This window comes from Fistularia commersonii, chromosome 4 (assembly GCF_037954325.1).
Source record: "Fistularia commersonii isolate RoL2024-O1a breed Wild chromosome 4, RoL_Fcom_v1.0, whole genome shotgun sequence".
Classification (NCBI taxonomy): Eukaryota; Metazoa; Chordata; class Actinopteri; order Syngnathiformes; family Fistulariidae; genus Fistularia; species Fistularia commersonii.
The window spans coordinates 12057898-12085872 of record NC_141287.1 but is presented as its reverse complement, the minus strand read 5'-3'; the positions used below and the strand labels follow the sequence as shown (position 1 = coordinate 12085872).

Here is a 27975-nt window from a genome sequence, read left to right as displayed (position 1 = left end):
TAAAAAAACATTTAAATGCAATTTAATTTGAAATATGACCATACTATACCTATATGAAAACAGTTATATATCTTGCATTGCTAACTTAAAATAGCTAACTTAAAGTGCATCCGCGGAACGCGTCTGCTAGGCGGAACCTTTAATCGCTCATTTGTTTCACACGGACGAAAATCGCGGTCGGCTTTTACCGCACTTCCGCTGCCCATGATACCGGAGCGAAGTTCTGACAGCTGACTCTCCGCTCACTTCACATCCACCCCGAAGCGCCGAAATACCCACTTTATCTGGCGCCGTTAACGCCACGAAGTGCCTCGGTCCGCCTCCGACCGGACTTTCTCGGACGGGCGCCCGATTATGGTGTAGCACGGAGCGCTAGCTCCCGGTTAGCAGGTAAAGACACACACTACCAGACGACACAGGGTGAGCCGACGTCGGCTAGCCCTCTCTCTCTCTCTCTCTCTCTCTCTCACACACACACACACACACTTTCAAAACAACCCAAACTCCCCCTCCCCGTAGACGCGACGAGGAAGAGGAAAACGCCGTTTCCCTTCCTCTTCCCACGATGGAAATGTGTTTAAATTCTGGCAGTTTATTAGTGTATTTTTTTTTTTATTATTATTATTTTTTCTCTTCGCTAGACGTTAGCTAGCTGTCACTAGGAGTGCCGAGTTAACGTAGGGAGCTAACTTAAGTTTATCAGGTTAATCAAGCGGACCAATATGGCAGCCGAGGGGCGATAACTTACTTCGTAGTGCCTTTTTGCCGTAATTCTATCTGTTTATTTACTTTCAAAACAACCGTCGCAATCGATTCGAATTGATTTCGAGTGTTTAATTACACCTAGCATTCCCTGGGAAATATATAACAGCTTTTTTAGAGAACAGCATTTAAGGATACGTTAAGCATCCCCCCTCCCGGCAAACAACATAAGATGACCCATAGCGATCAGAGCGGCTACTCTAGAACTTGCTGCATAATCCCAGCATTAAAAGTAGGCTGCACTGATTAGCGGTCCGTGAACGCACCACTTTGTTTTGAGTGTGTTTGTATACACACACAGGGTGCCCTGCAAAAAAAAAAAAAAACAAAAACAAATTAATTTGATAAAATACATCTGGATTTGACCTCCTAAATATCAGTGCTGGAATTATTCACAGTCATCTGATGCTTTCCTAGTCACATTTGTGAGTTTGTTGCTGATTTTTACAATTATCATCCATGTTTTTTTTTTTTGTGACTGCTCACTTAATCTGTGTGGGGTTTTAAATCAGATTCAGGTGCAAACCTTTCTCATGAGAAAATTTTTATACCTCTCGTTATATCAGGTTGATTTTTGTCAGGTTGAGATATTATTTTCATAGCGCCAACTCACAACAGTCACGATGCTTTCCATGTTGGGCATTTCTGGAAAACGTTCTTAAGTGTTTACAGACACCCAACATTCCTCCTCGAGGAAGCAGCCGTGACAGATCCGAGCTCAATGCGAGCGGCCTTCTGCCTCAACTCAAAGGCAGAGAGATGGAAAGCAAAAGTGCGACAGAGGGTGTAGGAGGGTTGGAAGGGACTGACAAAGATCATATCACTAATAACAACAGATGGGATTTAGTTCCATCAGTTGTCCTTTATTTCTTAGTCCCATCTCAACAAGCAAAACAAAACATTTTTTTGATGGACTTGACTCAGAGGTCTTCCCACTGTTGTCGTCATTGTGGTAATATTCGATTTGTGTTTTCAAAATGGTCCGGTTCTTGCTGCACGAACTTATTGGATGTCGGCTTTCAAGAGAACTGCCTTAACTTTGCATCTGTCACCATGGCGTCAGTCCGTGCCGACACAGATCAATCGAATCCGTCCCGGGTCACAAAGAATGGGCGCAGGCGGAGTGTGTTTACGGCCAGTGTGATGCTGCGCACGTAGGAGGCGTTTGTTTGTTTGCTTTTCCGGAGATTTAATTTATTTCGGGGCTGAGAGCCTGGTGCGGGTGGAGGCTCATATAAGAGTTCAACACGCTTCATCTGAAGCTGAGATGAAACACCCCCAGACACTCCTGTTGTGTGTGCACAGACTGACTGGATTTTTATCCATCCCCATCCTGTTTCTGATAGACTCTTCTGGCACGGTCTTCATCTTCAGAAAGGCATCGGCTGATTGGTTCACTGGCCGGGGTCTGAATGAACACGACACATCGGTGCGGGAGCGTACCGCGGTCTGGTCCTCTGGTGAATCTGCTGACGCGTTTACCCCGCATCTAAAATCAGATCATTGAAACTTTTCTTGAGTTGCTTTCCCCGGTGGAGACCAGCACCAGGGTTCAGGCAGGAGTCACCTCAGAAGATTGGGTTTCAAGTTTTGCCGCCGTTGTTCAGACGGGCATGTTTGGCAGCCCGTCGACCGTCCTGACTGAATCCCTCCCCGTTGTGTGTCAGGCTTTGAGCGGCGGTGTGCTGTGAGGGACGGAGCCAGGCGGATCACAGCGGAGTACAACATGCTCACACTGGCCAGTAAGCTGAAGAGGGACGACGGAGGGAAGGCAGGCCGTGCCTCGGGAGCCTCCGACTCCACCCACAGGGTCTCCATCAGGGACCGTCTCCTTACCAAAGGCAAGTCACAGGCTCATAAAGGCAAATCAGCCTGACAACACGTTAGGCGTTAGCTGAACGCTAACAAGATGAAGCTAATGATAATTTTCAAAATAACCAAAACGTACGAGGAATGGCCTGAAAAGGTAAGAAAGATGCCAAAGATTCACTGAAGTTGGAAAAAAGAAGGGAAACAGTCAAAGATAATGAATGTAATTGAGATTCAGGAAATAGAGATGGTTTCCAGGCTGTGGTGGCTGATGGGAGTTGTAGTTTAAGGTGTTTCCTTTTTTCTCTCCACAGAAGTTGCAGAACTTGAAGCCAATCTCCCGAGTAAGTATCCCGACCTCTTCCTCACACCTCCAGGTCACCAGGTTCCGGGTCCGACATGACCCGACCGCACGCACGCACGCACGCACGCACGCACGCACGCACGCACGCACGCACGCACACACACACACACGACACGCAACCAACTTCTCCGCTTGTGTTACAGTTTGCGCAAAAATAGATACTCTCCAGCAGTGTCACAGTTTAAATGCCTCGAGCCAGGAAGCCCTGTGTGTTTTCATCGAGTTCTCCACATTGACCAAGAACTGGCGCGCACACACCTCAAAACAGAGTGAAACATGTGGCAAGTAAACAACCTCAGTCAATGTAGCCCTCTCCCAAGTGCACCTCCTGTTGTTGAACAGTAGGGGGGGATGTGACGCCGCTGCTGCCAACACACGTGCGTGTACGTTCACACACACACACACACACACACACACACACACACACACACACACACACACAAACAGAGAACAGATCGGACTTGAATCCGATACGCTATTGATTTCAGTGCTGCAGTTTGGCGGGGAGGCCGGTTGTCATAACTTATGGCTGACCCTCATGCGGCGTCCTCTCATCTTCGGACTCATTAAAGTCTTCCTCTCCCTCCTCTCCCCCATGGCAGGTACGTGCAAAGCCAGTTTTCCCGACGAGGACAAGCTGCATCACTTTCAGCTGGCCGTTTCTCCTGGTAAGAGAGCAGCAGTGTTATTGCCCTGTTGGGCGTGCACATGCGAATGTAGTCACTTAACCGTCCTGTTCAGATGCAGGGTTGCGGTGGGAAAGTGAAAACGCGCCGGCTTGTGAAGGAACCGGACAAAACATATGGCAGTGACGAACTGGAGCCTTTGAGTCTGATGATTACTGGGGAATAACAGTTTTATCACCCGTCTCAGCGGCAGCAGGGTTGCACGCCAGTTTAGTCTGATAAATTTAGAACCGCCAAACAAACACGAACTCCTGAACTCCCCTCCTCTGATGTTTTTCCTACCATTTAAATCAATTTTTCCACCACTTTTTGTCCTTCTTATTTTCTTCTTCTTCTTCTCTTACCGCCGCCTGCTTTGTTACCCGTTGTTCCACCACCATCCCTTTTCTAAACGCTGTGACACGGCCTCCGTTGTACTGCCAGTGGCGCGGGGGTTCTCCACCAATGCAGCCATTATCATGTTTGAAAATTGCATTGCTATGATTATCACCACTTGTTAAAATTCCCTCTTTTCAGAAGGGTAACCAGGATGCACGTTTAAACGCTACCGTCCCTAGTGAGTCTTTAACTGGCTGCCATCAGGACTGGGTTTTTTTTCCCACCCGCCTTAAGGAAATACTGATACATAAAATGTCAACATTTGCCAGAGGGATAGTTCTATGTTGTAAATTGTCTGAAGATAGAACCATGTACTGAAGCTGAACTTAAAGACAACGGTGGGCGAATTATAGGATGTATATTGTCAAGTGAGATCCCCCCTTCCCCACCTCTGACCCCCCCCGCACCTTTTTTTTTAGTTTCATAAGAGAGGCTCCATTTCCACAACAACGTTGACGGCCATGTGTTGCAAACCGGGTCGCGGGAAACGCCAGACATGTTGCAGTTCACATGCCGGGCCAGTAGATGGCGACATGATTTTGCGATGAACTTGAAACACACACGCACGCGTATAGATATGTCTTATCAGCAAGCATAAACATCAACAGCAGTGAGACATTTGTATTTGTGTGGATCGATGATGTGGTGGATTTGCTGCTTGGAGTGACCCTGCACAACAGTGTAGGCAAATTCCTCTGAAATACTCTCTAGTCAGCCATTGTTGTTGTAGTCTTCCCGCCCATGAAGCGTAGAAACTTTCCTTCGTTGGAGTGAGGAGCAGGAGCGGTATGCTGGAGTCGGCCATTGATGTTTTGGTCAACCAACTCGTGCCTGGGGATTGACTACAGCTTCGGTGTGCATGCCTGTTTCAAGAGTGCATTTTTCACGTCTCCACGGAGACAGGCGTTTTTAAATCCCCACACCAGAGCCCGCTTCCATCTCATTTCCAGGTGCCGCAAACGCCTTTTGTGGTAGATGGCTGGCAGGATCGCAAGGAAGGGGCTATGTTGAGGAAAACATTGCATTTGCGGGAAAACCTTCAACGCGACTGCCCCAGTTTGTGTGCGTGCACCTCAGTATGTGAGTCTGAATGTCCTTCCAGACAGCAGCCGCCACACTGCCACCATCAGCCGGGTTCGGTTTTGCCTTCTCCGCAGTTTCCAGAGTCGCCTGTCAGACTCTGCGTGCAACCTAACACCAGTGGACGGGTGAGCGGGGGGTGTTTGCTCGGACGTCCACCTATAGGGATGTCTTTGCAGCATTAAATGTCCTGATCTCCCGCCGCAGTCGACCTTTCGATATATGTTTCCACACCAATTATTGCATTGATTTACTTTTTTCACCGAATAAACACAGCAATAGAATAGGGTTATACTGTGTTTGTGGGCGGCGGAGGATGAATCCGACAGTTTGGGACGCCAGAAGGGGAAACGGCTGTACGGCGTTCTCAGAGGCAAATACTCTGTGCGAACACTGCTGTAATACTTGTTACTATTTAGAATCGTTGTCAGTTCTTCCTGTACGCTGTCTTTAATTTCCTTCGTATTTTTTAATTGATCCTCAACGGATAGCCTTCATATTGATCAGTGCGTGCACACGTGTGCACGTGCCTCCCTAACGCCACGGCACTTGAGCGGAGTTTCCACAAAGGACTGTGTGAGCAATTAGAGGGAAAAAAAAGTTTGCTGGCTTTTTTTTTTTTTTTTTAAAAGGAGAACATGATAAATAGACCGTGTTCTCTGGAAAAAAGGAAAGACTAGAACACACACACACACGCATATGGATCAACACACACACACTCGCAGTTTCCCTCCACTCTGGTTTCATTTGTTATTTCTGCTCATTTTTATTTTACTTTCTTAACCCCCCATTCCATGAGTCACTCGTCTCTTTGCTGTGCGTGTGTGTGTGTGCGTGTGTGTGAGTGTGTGTATGTGGGTCTACAGGTGAATCAGCCTCACACGTCTGATATGCCCTCCTAATGAGACACAGGAGTCGCTACTCCATCAAAGTACAGATATGTAACCGAGAGATAATATGGATATATAATATAAGACGTGTATCCCGATGGTTGCCAATTATTTTGACATACCGTCTGATTTGCAGTATCACATCGTTAGGCAACGCCATAAAAGTGCTTGTGAAGTGCGACAATGTGGAAAAACTCCCCGCTTAGCTATAGTGCTGTTGAGCAAAGCACGCCAGGCGAAGTGGCGGTGCAGCGTTTGCCGAATCCATGGGCTATACCCTGAAAAGGCAGAGGCACGTGTTGATGTCTTGGACGAGCTACTTTCTTGGTGCACTGAAACTGCACGGCACATGTCGTGGTCTGTGGAGGAACATCAGAGTATCGGGGTCTTTTTTATAATAAGTCATGTGGGTGCTATAGAAACAGCACCCTGATGTTGGTTCTCACAGAACATGGAATGCTCTGGCGCATAGCTAACAACTTTCATCACAGGCTAGCCTGCTGATTCCATAGACGAGCATTTAATGGGCTAAGCTAGCTCAGGCGGATGACATATTGGACGCCTGCTTGTGAGAATCAATACTGGCTTGGTTTGCCTATTTTTCCCCACCGACACACATACACATGCCAGCACATGTGTTCATGCACATACATGCACCCGCACTCTCACACACCCACACACACATTTAAAATCAAACAGCTTAAAGCAACATTTACTCTGCACGAATGAAGAATGAAAGTAATTAACTAATACTCAACAGCTCCTTCCCAAACAAACTATCCTTCAGTTTTTGACCCGGCCCCCCTAATATGGATGCATGTGCGCACGCACGCATGCACGCACGCACGCACGCACGCACACACACACACACACAGTCCTCCTCTCTATGTCCTCTCACTGATCACCAAAGGCAGATGAGGCGTTGTAATTAAATTGCTCGTCTTTTCACAGAGCGGGATTTTATTTTTCTCTCGCTCCCTCTCTCTCACATATATATCAGCTTTTCCCTTCAGGGGTCACCACAGCAAATCAACCTTCTCCATCTAACCCTATTCTCTTTATCCTCCTTTCTCACACCAACTACCTTCATATCCTCTCTCAATGTCCATAAATCTTCTTCATATATATATATATATTTTTTTTTTAACAAAGGAAACTACACATACCCCATTCTTCATCTTCATCTTTTCAAAAGTGAGCGCACTCTCTTTCGTTACAAGCGTTTATTAAACAGCAGCAGCTGCAACAACAAAAAAATCAATAAACTCATTGGTGGAACTATAACCAATAAAGATGAAAAAAAGATGACGTGTTCAAATACATTCATTTGGAGACAGAATCTGATTGATAGCACCAAGATTCAAATCCCCACCATCCAAAGTGGAACCCACCCGTCCATTAATCCACCTCTACTTCTGCAGCTGTTTGTTCCTTTTAATAAAAAAAAAGAAGGATTTAAAGGTCAGGAGGAAAACGGGCCAACACGGGGAAAAAGGCGAAGCAGCGTGATGCTGTATTTTCGTCGGGTGTGAACAACAAGCAGTTGGTCAGTCAGCGCTTCCGCCTTGCAGGGAGAAGGTCCCTGGTTGGATTCCTTCAGGGAGGCATCTTTGGAGTCTCCATGTTTTCCCTGTGTCTGCGTGGGGTTCCTCCGGGTTCCTCCCACAGTCATAAAACATGGAGTAGATTAATTGGAGAAATTAAAAATTGTGTGCAGGATGCGCGGCATAGATGATGGATGGATGGATGGATGGATGGATGGATGGATGAACAACACAGCCCTGGATGTCAAGGGGGTTACACCCCAGTTAAATTTCACATAATGTACAGCGTGTGTGTCTCACCTCTAGTTTGTTTTTTGTAATTTGTTTACTGCGAACCACTGTCTCTCCCCGTGGTCACATGGCCTTGACACACACACACACACACTTACACACACACACACACACACAGGCACGGGGGTGAATAGTTTCACCTAAAACGGAACTTCTAAATCTCGGCCTGTTTGGACATCCTGCTCTGTGTTCCAGACAATGTTTGTGTTGCAGGTCTGGTCCCAACACGCTTTTCTAAACATTGGTGTGTGTGTGTGTGTGTGTGTGTGTGTGTGACGCCGTCACCCAGTGCACTCTTGTAACCCCCCATCCCTGCTCTTCGTCTCCTCCCCAGATGAGGGTTACTACCAAAGTGGGCGCTTCCAATTTGAGATCAACGTCCCAGAAGCCTACAACATGGTGGTGAGTGTCCCCTCATCTTCCTCGTGCCCTTCAAGTTCCCCCAGTGGGTGGAAAACTAGAAATGGAGGAGCCCTCGGGTGCTCGCTGGCACCTGATTTAAATACACGAAAATATAAACACACCATTGATGCTACATCAGATTCGTCCTACATTCACCTCCCCCCTGCAGCTGCCGCCATGTGTGTTTCCTTTGCAATTTGAGTTCAAAGAAAGTAAACCTTCAGGCGTCTTATCAAGCGACAAGGACGTTTCTTCTTCATCTTTCTCTGAGTCGTCAGTTAGTGTCAGGATACCCACTCGTGGAAAAGGAGACGCGGGGGGGGGGGATTTTTGTGCTGATTCTAGAGAGAGGGATACAGGAGACGGGTGTTGTATGGCGGGGCAATGCAAGATGTGAGAGAGGTGAGACGGATAGAAGGGGGAGGGAGCGGAGCGGTGAGTTGCAGGGGTGAGACAATGAAAGAAATGCTGAAGGAGGAGAGATGGAGGGTAAGACGGGGGAGAGATGGGGTTGCAGGGGATTAGAAGAGAGATGGAAGGGGAGTCCGTTGCATTGGGGCAGATGCAGGAGGGGGAAGCTGCAGACCGGAGAGAGAGACACAGTGGAGGAGGGGGAGGTTGGGGACCGGAGGGGGAAGGATACAGGGTGAGAGAGAGAGATGCATGGGGGGGGCTGAAAGAAGCAGGAAGGGGGAGTGACCCCTGCCACTAAACTGTTTCTTCGCCCTTGGCCTCCACAGCCTCCCAAAGTGAGATGTTTGACCAGAATATGGCATCCCAACATCACGGAGAATGGGGAGATCTGTCTGAGGTAACGCTCGCTGCTCACGCCATCACCCCTCTACCCCCCCCCCCCCCCCCGTCTGCCGCATATGGTAAACGCCCCCTCCTCTTTTTCCGTTTGCGTGTCTGCAGTTTACTGCGGGAGCACTCCATCGACGGCACGGGCTGGGCTCCCACCAGGACGCTCAAGGTAAACAAAAAAGGAAAAAAAAAGAACGCGTTTCCACTGAGACGGCTGCACTTCTACCCGTATTTACCCGACTCCCGGGTGCTTATCAATTCTTTCAAATCCAAAGGAAGTGGGGTCAGATCCGTGTGTCGCAAGAAAAGCAGGAAGACACAATCAGTGCCTCAGCTCCCCCACCCTCCGCTCATTAACAACCGGGGGACAAAATGCAACCTTTCCCATGTCTATTCCGGAGGCGACCCCGAACACAGTTGAAAGTGAGGAGTCCCCCCCGTCCCCCTCCCCCGATCCAGATCACATGCGGCGGGGGCTACAAGGCCAGACTAAATATAGCGGTGAGGCGAGGGCGTGCACCTCCGGCGCGCTCTGAAGCCAAGATAATTGTTGACGCCACATAAGGTGCCATGCAAATAAAGAAATACGCAAACGTTTGATAGCAAGATAGCTTTCTCTTCCCTAGCTAATCAGCTCCTCCTGCTGTACTTCCACATAGACAGAGGAGACCCTTTATTTCTGCGCCAGCCAGGCCTAGCCAGAACCCGATTTAATCCAATTGAGGGTTAGCATTAGATTATTGAATGGAATGCTAGCTAGCACTTTATGCTAGTTAGCGTTCACCTGTTCATACACAAACACATTAACAAGACTATCTGGGACAACTTGGGTTCAGTAGGAATCCGGGAATAGAACCGTCAACCTCCTGATCGATGGGATTCCCCCGCCCCACCAGTCGGTTCCACTATTATTGTAGGTTCATAAGCGTGACAATGTCTGCTCAACATTGCAACCCGCCACAACAGCCTTGTGCGCTCTGTGCACGCACGTGCTTGTGTGTTTGTGACAGCACGAGGCAGCAAGCGTGTGAGCCGCGAGTCAGGATGGGTTGCGTTCGCTGTTGAGTGGGTGATTTTGTCCTTCACTGGTCACTGGTTTTCCTCTACTTCAATCTGAGCAAACACACACACAGGCGCACACAAAGACCCTTTCAAATTAACAATCTGTATGTTAATTCAAGCACAGTGAACAAAAGTGCAGAGCCCCCAAAATGTGTTCCAGGGCAGTGTTTTTGAATCAGCGCGCCGCCCTCTCCCAGCTTCACGCCCAAACGCCGCAGATCTTCCTCCCCCTGGCCTTTTTGTGCCGCTCCTTGTTAGTATCATGTCCGCGACACGCCTGACAGTCAGAGCACAGGTGAAATTCTCCCATCCGGTTCCGCTCCGATTTTCCCTTTATTTTAGAAATAGCTCAAGGATGGTAGAAGACAGCGAGAGACGGCGAGCCCCGGGCGTGCCCGTATCATTTCACGCTTGGTTGTTGTGGAAACAGACGTGAGATGCGCTTTCACTTAATTACTTCCACAATGGTCCGTGAGCGGGCTTAGAGATGCCTTTACACGTAGCCGTTAGGCATGCTGGCAGGCTTTTTTTATGTGGCACCTGAGCAGTAAATTGATCAGCTAACCACCGTGAAATTGCCTTTTTACAGTAAACCTATGAAGAAGTTGGCACCCCCAACCCCTCGAATTCAAATATGCTATTGAAATACCCAATTTTACCTTATTGGCCGCCGTGAGGCAAGTCCAGCTCCCATGAATAAATAAAATGAGACCCTTTCCCAGTGTAGGAACTTTTTTGCAGTACTAAGAACCTCTCCAGGAATTAGACTGTCCCTTTCATACACTATGACAGCAAAGGAACCATGGACCATAGAACAATTTTAGCTGCTAATCAGCAGGGTCTTTGTAGGGTTTGCATAGCAACTCAAGTGATATAAATGGTTGGTAGAACTCTTAAGCCATGCACATTACCAGATAATTTTTGTTGACTGTGGAGCGCCTTTTTAAAAAAATGAATCTAGTCATTGCAAAGCTGATTTTTGACAAAATTAACAGAGCTGGCAAGAAATTGGCCAACGAAGAGGTTCAAGATGCCACAGAGGGATTTTCCAGCATTCACAGAGGCCCGAATAAGTCTAGAGTTGGATAACGGGGTTCTTCCCACGGCAAAGCAGCACAGGGAGAAGATAAAAACACAATGTGATAGTCCGTGTTTATTATTCCAGCCATGCAGAACGTGAACCCTGTGGTTTGCCACGTTGTCCATGTCTGCCTCTTCTTTGGAGCTTGGCACTTTCAGGTGAACTAAACACAAACTAAAAAGTTTCTTCGGGCCGGAGGTGGCTAATTTCCTAGACATTCCAGGTGGTTGATTGTTGCAGAGAATGTGCACTGTCCGTCAGAATGGCGTCACGGGGATGCTGAGGCATGTCATACCTCAGAACTCTACCTGCACGACCGTTTTCCTCTGCCAGATGTCAGCATTTATTGAATTCCACTCACCAATGCCTGTTCTCATGTGTTTTCTTTTTCTAGGACGTGGTCTGGGGCCTGAACTCGCTGTTTACCGTAAGTTTCGCCGCCCTCACACACAGAATCGTTCTACTTGCCGCCGAGCAACCCTCTCGTATCCGTTCCCCCTGGCAACGGGCGAGGAGACACGGCGTTGATCCCGCCCTCATTCCCGGACGGACGTTTAGGAAGTACCTCCGATTTGAACCCGGTCGTGACTCGTAAATGACCTCGAATATTTTACTTTAATGAGAATCACTCTTATCTTATCACCCTCCCGCTCACCCCCATTAAATACACACTTTTGAAGTTCTCCGCTGTATGTGGGTCAACGCCGTGGCGTCTGTCCAGAACGGGATCAAATAAAACATGGCCATTGTTGGCCGTGCAACCGTAATTCGGATGCCAGGGTTTCTGTCCGCAGGGGATTGTCTTTGCCTAACCTGGGTGCGTGTGTGTGCATGTAAGAAGCTTTTCGAGGAAACGCTTCACCTCTGGGTGAAATGAACAGCATCCGACGAGATGCTAAACACGGCGGTTAGCATGTAGCCATGCGCCGATTTTACAGGCTGGCATGAATCCATTATCTGCCACGTTTTGGGAAACATCCGCTTGCCCCCCCTCCACACACACACAAACACACACCCCCGGGGGTCAGCACTGTCGGCGCGGCGATAATGGTGATGGTAATCGGCGGTGATGCGCGGCCGTGCCCCCCTCCTGGACCGTACCTCTTCATCTGCAAACAACCTTCCGGGGCCATCCACCCTTTTCTTTTTACATTTAAAAAAAAAAATTTTTTTACCTCGCACAACACCCTTCTCCTCGGGCGCCCTGCTGTGCACGCCATTGTTCAGACAGCAGGATCATTATGCCACCGCTACAGAATCCATGTCAGCATGCTGCGGTACCCCCCCCACCATCACTACTACACACACACAGCTCAGTAAACACAATTTAAACCCCATGGGGCTCCACTCAATCTCTCTCTCCAGGACCTGTTGAACTTCGACGACCCGCTGAACATCGATGCAGCAGAACATCACCTGAGAGACAAGGTAAGGCCCTCTGGGTCCTGCTGACCCCCCCCCCCCCCTCCCCAGTCTTCATCAGACCCCATACCTGTTACCTCGAAGACACCATCTAATTCCTTGGAGTTTTCCTTGCAAAATCAGCTCAGATCGCTGCGTCCGGGGATTTTTTCACGCCGACACACTAGTTGAGCACATGATACAAACAAAGGTAGCTGTTGTAAATACTTCCACCCAGTCATCCAGTTGAGGTCAAGGGTGGACCTGCTTTCCCCCGAGGTTTAGTCGGCGGAAACATCCGAGCACATATCCTGTTTCCCGATGACGAGTTATGGTCATAACGTACATAGCCGGGTGGGATTAGTGGCTTGGTGTTTTTTAAATGCAGCCGTGGGTCATGAACCCCTAGTGTCCAACAGGTTCCCATTGGAACCTGTTTTATTGGCCCCTTTCACACTGTAGGACGTTTTGCAATTCCAAGAACCTTTGCAATTTTGCGCGTGCGTGCGTGTGTATTAGTGCGTGCTAGCAAAAGAGTTTGTGGGCATCGAAAGTTGACAGATTGATGGTTTGAAAAGGAGCCAGTAAGCATGAGTTAATTGCTCTCCTTGTTCATCACTTTTAGCTGCTTTGATTTTAAAGCTAATAGAAGGAAGTGTGTGTGTGTGTGTGTGCGTGTGTGAAGAGAAGAACACAAGCTAGCATTGATTGCCAAAAGTAGACGCCTTTATGTCATCCGCCTAGCTAGCTTGCTAGCTAAGCACTGTGAATGGTAGTTAATGGATTCCGTAGCCTAGCCTGGAGTGAATGTTGTTAGCCATCTGCAAGAACTAGCATAAGGATGGCTGCGAAAAGGCTCCCCCCTGGGGAAGCTAGTTCCGAGAACTAAATTAGACTTTTTCAGCCCGAAGGCGGCTCTTGTGAGAAGAGTCAGCCGCCTTTCGTCAAGCTTTTTGTTCTCCCGCAGACTCTCGGCTCTGGACTGCGGCGGCGGCGACGTGTTTTCCGACATCACGCGTCTCCGAGTCTGGTTGTTTTGCAGTCCGGGGCAGGCTGCCTCGTCGTGTCTCCTGTCACAGACACGCAGGTGGTTTACCGATGAATTCTCACGACACCACACACAAGTGTTTTTTTTTTTTTTTTTTTTCCACTGCGGTATCTTGTCCCCCGTCGCCGGGGTGTTCTGTTCATTCTGGGATAGATCATCTCAGGTCGGAGAGGCACAGTGGGCCCCGGACGACGAACACCGCTTCCATTTTCCTTCCCGTCAAAATGCCTCTATTTTTTTTTTTTCCTCCGCCTCGCCTCTGCGGCAGACAGCGGGCTCCTCCATTTGCGAGTCAAATCAACTCTCTTAAACCCGGCCCGTGAATCCCCCGCGCCCCCCACCCTCTTGAACGCATTGCGTATGCTTTTTAAGCCAGTGTTTATTTTATAAACCGTGGTCCCAATTACAGCTCATGTTTCCTGTCATCCTGTTTTACGCCGAGCGCAGTTGGCTGCCGAGCCGGGAGGACGGCGGATACCAACCCCACCCCCGCTTAGTGCGCAAGGAGTCTTATGACAGGATAACACAACCGGGCTAATTCATTTTTAAACAATTCGCCCCCCCCCCTCCCTCTTCATGCCAGTCACCGTCTTGTAGTTCGCCTTTCGTCCTGATGCAGAGGTGGCGAGCAAAACAAACAAAAAAATGCACTGTCTGGCTCCAGCGGCCGCCACCTTAGGTCCGAGACGGACCGACGGAGGGAGTGTCCAAAAAAAAAGTACAGTATTTAACCCCCAGCACCTTTGCGCATACTCTTCCCCGCCATGCATTGTGGTGCAGCCAGCAGTGCATGATAATGTTTGTCATGTGACCCATTTTAAACATGAAAGCGCTTGTGTGTGAGTGTGTGTGACAGAGAAAAAGGGAACTGGAGTGCAAGTGGTTTGTGTGTTTTTGGGTGGAGGGGTGGGGGGGGTTTATTATTGTTTGGATGAGTCATTATCAGCAGCTGTGGGAGGAGAGTGTCATTCAAGAGCTTTCACGAAGTGCAAAAGCAAAACACTTGTTTTCCAACGTTGCCAATCGGGTTTTGATTCGCGAGCGACCCGTCTCGTCCCGGACCCGAACTCACCGGCGCTTTTTTGAAAAAGCTTGGCTCCGCCTCTACTTGAGCCGGCAAGTAAACTTAGTCACATCGATGCTAACTGGAGGGTCTGTAGCTGCGGGCTACATTTAGAGAAAATCTGAATATTGGCGTCTGGCGCACTGCTCAGATGTACGATTTCAACATTAGCCGACAGTTGAGTCAGCAAAAATACCAGCGACAATGGTTTCCCCTATCTCTTGAAAGTTGATAGATTAAAATATAGGGCGAAAATTGTCCAATTGTGTTTTCATAACAACAGCCAGTAGTGTGAAAAACCAACGCCGCGTCGAGCAGCTGATTGTTGCCACTTTCAGATGGAGAAGTTCCAAGAAGTGTCCAGCTTGAATTCCATTCCAGGATTGAAATGGAGTCTCCTCCTCAAAGAAAACCTTTTTTAGTTTTTTATTCCCACAGCCAAATCAAACTTGGAGAGAGAAGGTCAATCATGTTCCGCATGACGGGAATAATTACAGGTCATCTCATAGAGACTGGTTGAAGAGTTTTTATTTCCTCCATGCATTGCTAATGCTTTGCAAAGAAACCTGCAGTTGGCCAGTTCTGGACTTATTTTTGGCCAAAATGTTAATGTTCCTCTGCAAGAACAGCCGACCAGTGATGCTCTTAAAAATGCCAAACTACAGTCTAGTAATGTGGTAATGGGCATTGCTTATGAGGTCCACCAATCACAAAGCATTGGGGACTTTCTATGGAACTGTCTAGAGACCCTGCCTTGGAGAAGGAGCTAAGATGGTTCTAGGACCTAAGGTCCACGGAGCTGAATGGCCAGTATCGGCTAATCTAATTGTCCGACTGCCACGGCAGCCGGCCTCCAACCATCACACAATACCGGGATTTATGGCTCAGAAAAAGCAAGCGAACCGTGGAAGGTTATTCCCCGACATAAATCGGTCGTGGCCACGCTGACAGAAGGTGAACGGAGTGAATCCTCCTCCTCCTCCTGCTTCTCTCTGCGGGCCCAATTTAAGGACTAAAATGTGACAGGCCTGCCTTGACGAGAGCGAGCCGCACGCTGGTCGGCCTGCCATTTTGATAAATAAATCTGGAGACGGACGGCAAGCGAATGAGAAGACGGGTCGGCACGCAATCAGCGGCATCAGATAGAAGCTCACACCTATCGGCGTCACACTGATCCCCGCCTGAGAGGATGACACAGCCGACAGAGCAGAATCGAGCCGACGCGAGATGATCAGCCGCCGTGAAGAACATCGCCCGGACGATAGCAAATCAACCCTCAACACACACACACACACATACACCTCATTCCCTCACGACGTGTTGTACTGCGGAAAACAAATGACATCGCGCCGCCAATCTCCACCCCGGAGGGAGTACAGTAACGAAAAGCAGGGCCGGAAAATCACTAATATAAACAACGCCGGCTGGAATCGGCATTTTTGCTTCATAATCTGCTCCAGGCCAACCTCGGCCAATCAGAGCCCCAGACGCATCACTTAAGTACCTTATTTGTGCCTCGCCTGCGGGAGGTGTCGCTCAAGCACCTGCGCCGCGGCGTCATCCCGCCGCTTTTCCCGGCACACGGACACGGCTCTGAGCGGTTCCGGCGTCCGAACAACGTGTTGAAAAAAAAAAAAAAACGGTCACCCCGGCCGTGACCCCTCCACTCCCACAGATCCGCAGCCCGCTCGAACAGTCCCGCAGCCTTTGAGTGCAGCTGTGGGAGTCTGCGTGTGTGTGTGTGTGTGTGTGTGTGTGTGTGTGTGTGTGTGTTGCTGCATATGTTTAGCTTGCGTATGTGTGTTTGTACAGAGGCTTTTGAAGTGGTTAAAGTGCTTAAAAAGAGGTATCCTCATGGGCAATTTAGAAGCATTGTGTGTGTGTGTGTGTCTCTGTGTGTGTGTGTGTATGTGTGTGTGTGTGAACATGACATCAACAGCGTTACCAAACCACTGTGAGTCACGTATGGGGTTCAACTGCAGATAACCACGATAATAAATAAAAGAATAGCAGCCGCGGCGTTCAGCACAATGAAAGCGTTTGCCGTCATCTGTGAACAGCTGTCGTCAGGGAACAGAATGAATGGATGAATAGATAAAATCCAGGGTCTCTTCGTCGGCCTTGGGCTGACGCACTCAGTTTGACCCGGTGGAGGGGAAAAAAAAAAGGGCACTATTTGGCCCAGTTGGCAGCAGGGGGCATGCTGATGGGGGGGGTAAACAGTTTGGGGAAACTGTTCCTGTAAAAAGTTTCTCAGAAAAACATCATCGCTTAAAATTCACCCGCAGGTGTTGACTCATTTTCGTGTTAACCAAACTCATAGTCTTCAAACTTGGAGGTCAAAATGTTTTTTTTTTTTTTTTTTCCTGTGAGATGTCTACATGTTCTCAGTCCAAAACCATGCTGGAGGTTTTTGGAGGTTGTAGTTTCCTGTTGCCCCTCAGGTGTAGTTTCATATCTTATTTGCCAAGAAATACATTTTTTTTAATCCTTCACCCAAAGCCGGGAGCATAACCCTACGTTGGGTCATTGATAGAGTGGTTTCTCGATAGCTCCATGATGCGTATTTATCTGTCGCTTGGAGCTCACGCTCAAAAAGCTGTGGCATGGCTTTTGGTAAAAGGTCACTTTTACGTCGGATTCACCAAATCTTGATTCAAAAAACCCAAACGGAGAAGGCTGTTTAAGTTTGAACGCACTGAAGGCTGGTTTTCCTGCTCGTTCTGAAATGGGAAGTTGTCAAGGATCTTAATTCTCTTCAGGCATGGTTGAGTTTCCTCGCCAAAAAGCTAGAAATGGAATTATTTTGTTGTATTGCCTCTGCGCTGCTCCTTCCTGGAGGGCCAACAGTGCCATTGTGAAACAGTTTGTAATGGACATCAAATCCTGCGGGGCAGGGTGTCGTCGTCTTTTTGTTGGAACACCTCGATGCCGAAGTGTTTCCAAACGGCGGTATTGATTCTGGCTCTCTGATCGACCGGAGGCTCTGTCTCGCTCGCCGTCGAAGCGACGTGGGTTTCGGGCTTCGAGGGAGGGGCTTGAAGTGCAACGTTGTTGAAGAACGGGCGGCCCCAAACACCGAGCATCATTTGCAATTGTAGGCACACGCAGGGTTGATTGAAGATAATTTCGAGAATCCCCCTGACCCGAGGATCGATTATCCGTCCTGTTCCTTAAGCCTGGCGTGACTGAGCAAGACCTCAGAGGGTTTGTGACTTTCTAAGCTCCAGGGTTCATGCATCCCCTCTTCTGCATGCTCAATGATCCCCCATCAATTCCGGACACCTTCCCCATTCTCCTGCGCGTCAGTCCTCGCCGTCTCCCTTTATTGCCTAGCCGGGAATCTCAAGTGGCTTAGTCTGCTCAGTCAATAGTCAATCATGTCTCACACACACGGTCCTCGTCAGCTTTCCGGTCCATGAGCAGTGATCGCTGCGGACTTGAAAGACTCTCTCGGACCAAAGAGAGAGAAACACCCCAAAAGAGATCCTTGTTTTTTATGGGGGGAGTTCAAGATGTACTCCCAAACCTCTGCTTCTCCAAAAGAGCTTGGCCAAAAAAAGAGAGCCTTTCATTTTCGCGCCAGTACCGATCATCATCCTGGCCGTTGGTTTGAAAATGTCATCATGCAGGATTCAGTTAGATTTCGCGAGACGTCTGCCTGAGTCGTAGCCCCCCGATAACTGATGCAGTTTCACGCGCACAAACAGACATTGTTTGTTTATTTGGCATAAGGTGAGTTGTGATTCACTAAACACTCGTGATTGTGTCATATCAATGAACGACGTGGCGAGTCCCCCGAAAAACAACAGGTCATTAATGTCCCGTGTATAAATAATTGAGTTTCTAATAAACGCGTTTCTCATCACATCTGCGCTTTTCGCACCAGCTCCGTCTGCCGGAGTCGCGTCCAGGGGTCGGCGAGCGCCGAGTTGCTGCGTCTGCTCTCCGCTGCCGCCGTCTGTTCCTTTTTTTTTTTTTTTTTTAATTTCGCAAGGCTAAATAGCAGCTGCCCAAGTAATGAGCTGTTGATTCATTCTCTCAGTGGGTCTCTGGAATGGAGGATGGAAGGTAAGGGGGAAGGGGGCTTTAAGTGCTTCGTCTGGGACGGGGAAATTGTTTTGATTTTTCCTCCCTTGTATTTGTTCTGGAGTGTAAGGCCCGGCGAGGCAGTTCAGACAAAAAGGAAATTCGGTAGATGCCTCCGGCGCCATGCAGAGATGGAGCTTCTTCCCCACAGTTGGAGGGGGGGGGCAGAAGAAGACAGTGACCTAGATTCAAATTTTATCCGAATAAGAAAATAAAATGTAAGATCGGCGGCGTCAAGAAAAACACACGGGTAACGTTGACTGGAAATGGCGTCTATTTCACTCGACCCCGGCTACGGGAAGAGAGATAAATGGTCACGTTTAGGTAGATTCCGGAGTTCACGTCTTTCTTGTTGGATGGTGCCAGAGGAGAACCCCCCCACAGCTGTTCTTATTTGGTTTGACCCAAGGTCACCTGTTGCCTCGACTGTTAGGCTGAAAGCGGGCAAAACACCTTTTCCTTGACCTTAAGGAGAGCACTTTCGACTGGGTGGGAGGAATAAATAACTGCTTTTTCCGTTTTTTTTTTTGGCCGATCTTTCTCCTCTTCACTTCAGTGCCCTGAGATGTTTCCGATCAGGAAGAAAAAAAACAATTTATCTAACAGTGAAAACGCCAACACCTTAATTCTGGAGACAAATTTAGCATTGAGAGTCAAGGATTTTTATGCTTCTCCATTCAAGGGTCGCCGCAGCCAATCATCTGCCTCCTACTAACTTCATGTCCTTTTTCACTCCATCCAAAAATCTCCTCTCTGGAATCCACTGCCTGGTAGTTCCAACCTCAGCATGCTTCTTCCCAGATCTTCACCATCCAAACCCTCTCAGTCTGATCATCTCCAGAACATCTAACATGCGCTGTCCGCCTGATGGACTCATTCCTGAACCTCTCCATTCTACTCACTCCCAAAGAAAATCTCAACATCTTTTTCTCTGCTACCTCTAGCTCTACCTCTGCCTGTTCATGTGTCCAAACCCGAAAAACATGGCTGGTCTCACCTCTGTCACACCTTTCTGATACTTTTATCACGCCTGACACTTTTCTCCACCAGTTGTTTCTCCACACCACTCTGAGCTGTTGACCCCAAGTACTTCATTTCTTCCACCTTCTTCATCTCTACCCTTATTTTTCTCCTTTCCAGAGCATACCGCCACCTTTCTAGATTCTCCTCCACTTGCTCCCTGCTCTCGGTACAGTCATCAGCAAAGTATTTGATGTCCTTCACCAGTATGTGAAGTGCAATTTATGAGCCCGTGTGATGGTGCACTGCTTCTTGGTTGGATTAAGACTGGTTTCTGTCTGTGTGGGGTCTCCACGTTCTCCCCCATTCCTGCCCGGGTTCTCCTCAGGGTTCTCCCTCGTCCTCCCACTGGCCGAAAACACTCAGAAGGTTCACTTAATGCTGGTCCATCGGTGCAAACGAATGAATGATCGACAGATGCGGTCCAGGTTGAATGCCCCCACCTTTGCCCCAAACACGATGGACGACGAATGAATGAATGATTTTGCGATGGCTTCTTTCACTCTGGACTGCCGCGCCTCTGCAGTTTGAACTAAACTGGAACTGAAAATACAAAGAAGCGACTTGGAACACGTGTGAAAACACTCTGGCTTTATCTTCTTGTGCCCTTCGCACCTCTTGTCTGCACCGTCTGGGCACCCCTCCTCATTCAGACATTTCTGAAACCCTTTCTTTAGTTTTCAACTCTAGAGTACAAATGTTTTTGTCCTACCCGCATGGGTTCTTCATTTGCAATCATCAGTGGCAATGAGTTGAGTACTTGAACGCATCGCCAAAGGAAAGGCGAGATAATTGCCTTCCACTAGGGAAACAGAGCACCTCGCCCGCCTCAAACAAACAGAAGTCTACCACTTTTGAATCAACGGCAGACTTAAGCTGGGATTCTTCAAACTAATGAACTCCAAAGTAATCGGAGGTCTCTTTTTTTTCTGCTTTACAAATAAAAGTCATGAAAAAGCAAAGGACCCCTGTAATTTAAGGGGTTTGGAAGAAGGCCATTTCTTTAAATGATAGCCGAAACACCTCCATTGGCCGCAGTTGCGATGTCACACACGACGGACCAGCACTTGCAGTGCATTCGGTCAGCTGCCGGGACCAGTGGACCAGTCGGGGTCGTGCCCTGGGGAGAGAATGGGGGGGCGGGTCATCACTCGGCAGACATGTAGCTCCAACACTGTGCATGTGTTTACGTCAGGAACCGCAGAGCCCCTCGCTCAAACACCGCACACCATTGTGTTTAGACGTGCCGTGATTATCGGGGAGCCCCTCTCGGCCTGCGTGGCCATTATCGGGGGAGGTAGGGCTTAATCTGAACCTCAGCTTGCCCGGAGAGAGCCCTCACAGTTGCTCTGGTTCAACGATTTAAATCAATAGTCGCAGGGTGTGAAAACAGACCAACATTCAAAGAAGGAAGAGGACTCTGGTTGTGTGGTGAGATTTTTCAATTTAACCTGGCAGAAACTGCTCACCCGTCCAATCGAGGTGGCACTGAGCCGTTCGGACAAAGTCAACAGTGTGGGATCACAGAACACTCGGGGGGGACGTGTTAGTTCCTGTGGCCACCTGGCAGTGGTGCGAGATGACCTGAGAACAGGTGTGTGTGTGTGTGGCGTGTAGATTTTGCGTCATTCTGTGTCCGGGTAGATGTTGGTATGTTTTACTCCAGTACCCATCTTGGTAGAGGACCTTGTGTTGTATCGTTTCTGGCCCTTGTCCCGGCCCCTCTCGGGTAACTGTATACCTCCGTCCGTTTTTTCATTAGCGCATTTGAAAGCAAAATTGTCGACGGGTACGAAGTGATCCAGAATAGCTTCCTCCCTAGGTCCAAAAACAGCCAGTAGGTGGACTGGCGACTCGTAAGCCCCTTGGTACTGAGGGAACTTTTTTCACTTCTGAGAACTAACTGCACTTGAAGAGCATAGGAACCATGGACTGTGGACCTCGGCTCCTTGCACCATTTTAGCTCCTGCTCTAAGGCAGTCTTTTTAAGGTTCCATAGGAGCTCATATGCTGTAGATGCGGGGTGATTTTTAGAACTCATAAGCCAAGCCCATTACCAGATACTTTTCGTGTACTGCCACCCTGAAACACTACCGTGGTCACTGGTCGGTTGTTTTCTTGCGACAAATAGACAGGACAGGTGAGAAATGGAGCCACGAAGAGGTCCTCTGGCCTGCTACGCTACAGAGGGGTTTCAAAGGCTTGCAGAGAAGCACTAACATTTTGTCCAAAATACATCGAGAGTGAGCCAACAGCAGGATTGTTCACAAGGCAAAGCAGCGCAGGGGAGAAGATTAAAAAAAAAGATTTAACCAACCTGTTATGATTGTTCTTCCCGCCATGCAGAACATGAATGCTTCAGCTGCTTCGCTCTCCGCGCTGTCCGTGTTGTCATCCTCCTCTTCTTCACTGTGGTTTGTTTTTGAGTTTGACTTTGTGTTTGTGTGTTTGTTTATACTTAATGTCGCACCGGTTCCAACTCTGACCCCTTACTGCCTGTGCGAATGCAAAACTAAAAGGATCCCCTAGAGCAGGGGTGGGCAAACTTTTTGGCTCAGGGGCCGCATTGACTTTTAAAACTCGACAGACGGGCCGGGTCAGCGCAAGATACAATACATATTAAAGAAAAACGCATTAGTTAACAGTACATATCATAATATATCATAATAACTCGTCTGACATTTGCTTTGAAAATAAAAACAGCTCGTTTTTGAAGGTTCTGACGTTTGCTTGCATTTCACGCACAAACCGTTTTTTCCCTCGTAGCTTCAAGTCCGGCTCATTCTTAAGATAAGATAAGAACAACTTTATTTATCCCGAAGGAAATTGTTGTACCAGAGTTTCAAGCAAAACCATAACAATAATAGATAATAGTAGGAAGGAGGGAGAATAAGAAATACAATAAAATATAGATCGTCAAGGTTAAGGCTATCAAGTGTTTTAAGGTCTTAAGAACAAAGATTTGACATACCGACTTGCGTGTCGGTATCCGAAAAAGATATTATCTCCTGTTTGAGCTCCCGCATTCATTGATCCGGTCATCCCCATCAAGTATGAATTTTGGACCGATCTTTGGCGGGCCGAATTAAAAAGACCAACGGGCCGGAGTTTGCCCATCCCTGCCCGAGAGGGCCTACTTCCCACAACGAAACTCGTAAAACTGTGTTCTTCGAAGTTCTCCTCCAGAAAGCAGCATAAGTTGCCCATAGGTGTGAATGAGTGTGGCTGTGGCATTGGGTGCTGCGGGCGGATTGTTGAACGTAGCATCAGTCACCTGGCTATTGTAACCCAGCGCAGTTAGATTTAACACGCCGAAAGGCTTTGCTCTGCAAAAGGCCTCCGTCACATGCGTGACATTTGGTTGTGTGTTCTGTATTTTGTGTTTGAACCCTTTCTACACGCATCCTATGCTCTGCAAAGAGCCCCCCCCCCACCTCACCCGTTCCTTAGTGCTTGATAGCTGAGCTCAGCATCTGAGCCGTGTTTGATCGAGTCGACGCTTGAACGCGCCTCGCGTCGTAACAGCGGGCTGACTTTTAAAAGGTTTTACCCTTCGCCACCACAAGTGGGGACGCTGATCCTCACAGTAGGCTTCAGTTGACAGGGGGTTGGAATCCCCCCAAAGTTGAGGCCAGAGTATTTTTTCATGGCGGTTGTCTATGAATTATTCAACTGCAGCTCCCAAGTCATTTATTTAATTCATCTCTGTTTTGAAAGCCTCACCCTCATGCTGACGGAACCAGAGGACACCTTGTGCGAATGCCAGCCATCCCCTTCATGTCCGAACCACCCCCAAGAACACAACCATACACTCACACACACACATACGTTTGCCTTTGGTCTTCAGCAGCAACAGACTGGCTTTTTATCCCGTCTGTCTGAGCGCCGTTCATTATCTGATGATGCTCACATTGTTGGCCGTCATTAGCCGTGGTGACATCAGTTACGGCGTGGAGCAGACGGGAATTAAACCCCCGTACTCCCCTGAAACCTGATCAGTCTCGACGATCAATGATAGAAGATCTAGATCCCCCAGTAGTCTGGGAAGGTGCTGGTCAGCCATAATTCGGTATGCGCCAGGACCATCACTGGCAGCTGTGAAGCATACAAGTCTCCTCAGAAAAACAGACACATGGATACACATACACACAACACCCCGATTCATATCTCTTTTTTTTTTTTTTTTTTTTTGTGTTCATCGCCTTCTTTCATGATCTGCCGCTGTCTCGCTTCCATCACAGTCAAAACGTTGGATGCGCAAACAAGCCCTATGGGGTCTTGGCGTAAGTCAGGGAACCGGCAGGATGTCGGGCTTGGGGTCAGACATGTTGTGTTGGACACATGCGCGTGGGCAGCATCGAGCGATGCCAGACCTCTGCGGTGACAGATGGGTGGATTCAACAGAAGCAGTGTGCGAGCTTAGATGCTTTTGCTGTGCGTGCAGCAAAAGATTATTTTCTCAATAGGCTAAATAAATAAGACGGTAGACCCTGGCACCCTCATCATGAGATGAATACTGAGTGCCGGCTTGTGCGAAAACTTTCAAAGTTAGCTCAAACATTTCAAGTGAACAAGCGAGGAAAAAAAGAAGACAAATCCAGGACCCGAATTCTGGATCCGGGTATGCTGAGGGAGCCGTGTGGATCCAGCGTGTCCACGGGGAGCCACTGATCTGTTTAAGAATTTACCGGTAGCGGCAGGGAAAGAGATGGGAGGGCAGACGTGATGGACGGTGCCAGGGAGGTGACCGAGGCGGGAGGCAGAGTAGGACCGGGAAGAGGTCGCCAGCAGAGCTTGATGGGGTCAGATGTAACAAGGGAGGACGGGTCCCAGAAGGGGAGTTTAGAGGATGGTCAGGGAAGAATCTGCGGACGGATAACCGGAGGGGGCATGATCATGAAGGGGGTGATGTGGGAGGGTCACGGCCGGGAGGGACGTGACCGAGAAACATCAGACTCACGATGTCCGAGCTGGTGAACAGAAAGGAGTGGAAGAATACGTCAAGCAAAGTGAATAATCTTGGTTTGAGTTTCTGAAAAGATAGCAGAGAGTTCCTCTCGTCTGCTAACGACTCACAAGTTAGCATGAGTTAGCTGTTTGTTATGAGAAGCAGCGCTATTAAACACATCCTTTAAAGCTAGCCTGAATCCAGCCCGGCCCCGCCAGTTTCAGACCTGGAGCCGAACCATACTCGGGTCTTAATTGGCTAAACCAAATATCGGACCAATGAGGGCAAAGACAGATGTTGCCCAGATGTTGCACAACCAACAAACAGTGTGTGATGTACCCTTGGGAGCAATGAGTAGAGGTGACCATGCCAGACTTCTCTGCGAAAGATTTGTTCAGAGTAACTAAATCCTCAAACTCATTGAGGCTCCTTTGGCTGCTCTCTCTAACTGAACAACCCTCGGTGGGAGCAAATGAAACGGCCTCTTTTCCAACCCCTCATCCTGAGGGTAATAGCTTGTTCTTGGATGATAACTGCAGAACCGTTGGTGATTGGATGAAATTAGCCGGAGGGGGTTCCAAATAAATCTGAGAGTAGCAGCGATGCTGTACGGGTCTAGAGAGAGAGAGGCTTTGAGGATGAGACTGAAAGCTGGGACGGAGGCAGCAGAGATAAGGAAGTTGAGGTTCTCTTTGGGAGTGAGGAGAATGGATGGGATCAGGAACGAGTCCATCAGAGGGCCAACACGTGTTAGATGTTCTGGAGATAAAGTCAGACTGAGAGAGGTTGGACATTTATAGAGGAGGGATATAAGATCTGGATATAATGCCTCTGAGGTTGGAACTGCCAGGCAGGGAGCCTGGAAGAAGACCAGGGAGATTCGTAGCTGGAGGGAAAGAGGACAGGAAGTGGATTGGTGTGAGAGGAGGGGGTCAGATAGAGGCAGATGATTGGTTGTGGTGACCCCTGAAGGGGGCAGCGAAGAAGAAGAAGCGTTGGCTAGGTACCAGGCGAACACAATCTAACAAGGCCAGCATTTAACCCTTTCGTCTAATATAATTAACTTCCATTCATAGCTCTTTATCTAGAAATCTAGCTGGAAGCGACGGAGCTTCTGGCGTCACTGATAATCTTCAACCTCACTGATCCACAAAGCAGTTTGTTATTGGGTGCTAACTATGATGCTGTAGCTGCATATTAACCTCTACGCTTGTGACGCTGTTCTATTTTTGGATGGCGCTCTGTCACCTCCAGCACATCACATTTTCCTCTCTCTCTCTCTCTCTCTCTCTCTCTCTCCAATGACTTGACTTCCAGAATAAGGTTCAGGATTATATCAAGCGCTACGCCAGATGATACAAACACCAGCAGCTATTTATGAATATTCACGATGCTGCCGTAACCACATATTAACCTCTACGCTGACGACGCCGTTCTGTTTGTGGATGCTGCTACATCACATTTTCCTCTCTTTCCGATGGAACTGACTTTTGTCTTCTCTCCCACCCCCAATCCAGGAGGACTTCCGGAATAAGGTTCAAGATTACATCAAGCACTATGCCAGATGATAGAAGCAGCAGCAGCCGACATCAGCCTGCATCAACCAACCAACCAAACTGCTCCACTTTGCCTCCGCTTGTCTCGGCCAGCCGCCGACCCTTACCGGTCCTACCCCCGCCCACCGTGCACCCAATTGCAATAAACCTCCACAACGCTGGAGCACAGTTTAAAAAAAAAAAAAATCTGGGAAAAAAGTATAATAATCACGTCGGCGGGCGGAGACACGTCTACTCAAGTTAGTACGCTTTAATAATTCTGACGCCGCCGCCGACTCACACAGGTGTCTCTGAGCCTCAGTGGGGGAAAAGCCCTGGCTGTGGACGGAGCGAGGGAGGGCAAAGGTTAAAAAAAAAAAGCAAAAAAGAAGAAGAAGAAGAAGAAGAAGAGAGAATCAGTGTTGCATTTAGGTGTTTTAAAATTTTTGACAAATGAAGAGAAAGAATATCTGTAAACTGTCGGTTTCTCTGTTCCAGTGCCTGCCATGTTTGTATCGGTGACGAGTAAATGCATGTGAGTTCACGCACACGTTCATCCACCGAGCCCTCATGCGGTACACACACACACACACACACAGGCACACACACGTGCTCATAAACACTTGTCTGTTACTCACACACATAATGCAAATCTTACAGCCCACTAGACAGCATTTGAATGACCCAGTCTTTACTGTCATACTCATTCTCTTCAACACACACACACACGTGCACGCACACCTGCACATGCACACTTCTAGGACTTTTTTGTGCATTCTTACCTCCGCCAGGACAAGGCACGACTACTTAAACCGCAATCAAATGCACTGAACTGCGTTTGCAGCCTCTCCTCTGCTCTGTGCCCTAACCCCCTCACCACCTTTATTCATTTGTTCGCCATTAGTATATACCTACAGACACACACACACACACACACACACACACACACACACACACACACAGGTTCTTCCATGGGGGAGGGAGATGAAGGTCTCCTGAAAGCTTAGAAGCACTTAAGAGTGCGATGAGTTCCGGAAAAAAACCCAGACGTTAAATGGGACTTAATGGGAAGCTGCTTTTGGTTGAATATTATGGAATTATCTCCTGGTTAGCATAGCATGGGATGACAGATGCTGCTCTTCTCCTTGCGTTGTGTTTTGCACAAATTGGCGTGGAAAGGCCATCACTCCAGTGTTACCCGACGACCCAAGACTCCCCAGAACAGGACTTATGAGTTTAGTTTTTAGATGAGCTTGGGCCACTCCGTAGGCTACCGTTTGTTATGCTAAGCTAAACATCCAGAATTGGACATCCATCTCTCTGTATACACAGGAGGGTGGAGGTCCTGTCAGTGAATGTGTTAAACACACTGAAAAAGCATTGAAAGAGTTGAGTAGTTCTTTGGAGGCCGATGACAGTTCTGCGTCTTGGACTCACATAGCAATGAGGCTAGCTGTAGTAACGGTCATGGTGACGGCTGCTACACGATGCAACAACGAACCGCATCGCCTTCCGAATATCAATTCCTCCTTCTTGGATTAAAACCAAGCTTCAACTCACGAGGGGCACAAGAATGGCCGTTCTTTCACAGCTAGACAGCCTGTTAGCGCCGCCCCTTTGAGATTCATGGCAACTGAAGCGGCATTTTGACCCCGGCTCCGGTTTGCAGAGTGTCAGCCCCGACACGCAGTCACTGTTACTTTCACAACACACACACA

General features: G+C 48.5%; 1 protein-coding gene across 1 annotated transcript; it reads left to right on the top strand.

The window, feature by feature from the left end:
• Window positions 1-253: 253 nt before the first annotated feature.
• On the top strand, window positions 254-27975 carry ube2f (ubiquitin-conjugating enzyme E2F (putative)). The gene is made up of 10 exons (XM_086145320.1): window positions 254-390; window positions 2430-2603; window positions 2886-2915; window positions 3538-3603; window positions 8139-8206; window positions 8947-9017; window positions 9122-9179; window positions 11548-11580; window positions 12519-12581; window positions 26240-27975. Exons 2-10 carry the CDS (start codon window positions 2489-2491, stop codon window positions 26288-26290), a joined length of 555 nt encoding a protein of 184 aa, XP_086001446.1. The 5' UTR covers window positions 254-390; window positions 2430-2488; the 3' UTR covers window positions 26291-27975.

Bases quoted from the DNA above. Each gene is read 5' to 3' on its own strand.
- ube2f (XM_086145320.1), top strand. From the start codon at position 2,489: ATGCTCACACTGGCCAGTAAGCTGAAGAGGGACGACGGAGGGAAGGCA. The intron at 2,916-3,537 runs GTAAGTATCCCG...CCCCCATGGCAG, and splicing joins ACTTGAAGCCAATCTCCCGA to GTACGTGCAAAGCCAGTTTT. The intron at 9,180-11,547 runs GTAAACAAAAAA...TTCTTTTTCTAG, and splicing joins CTCCCACCAGGACGCTCAAG to GACGTGGTCTGGGGCCTGAA.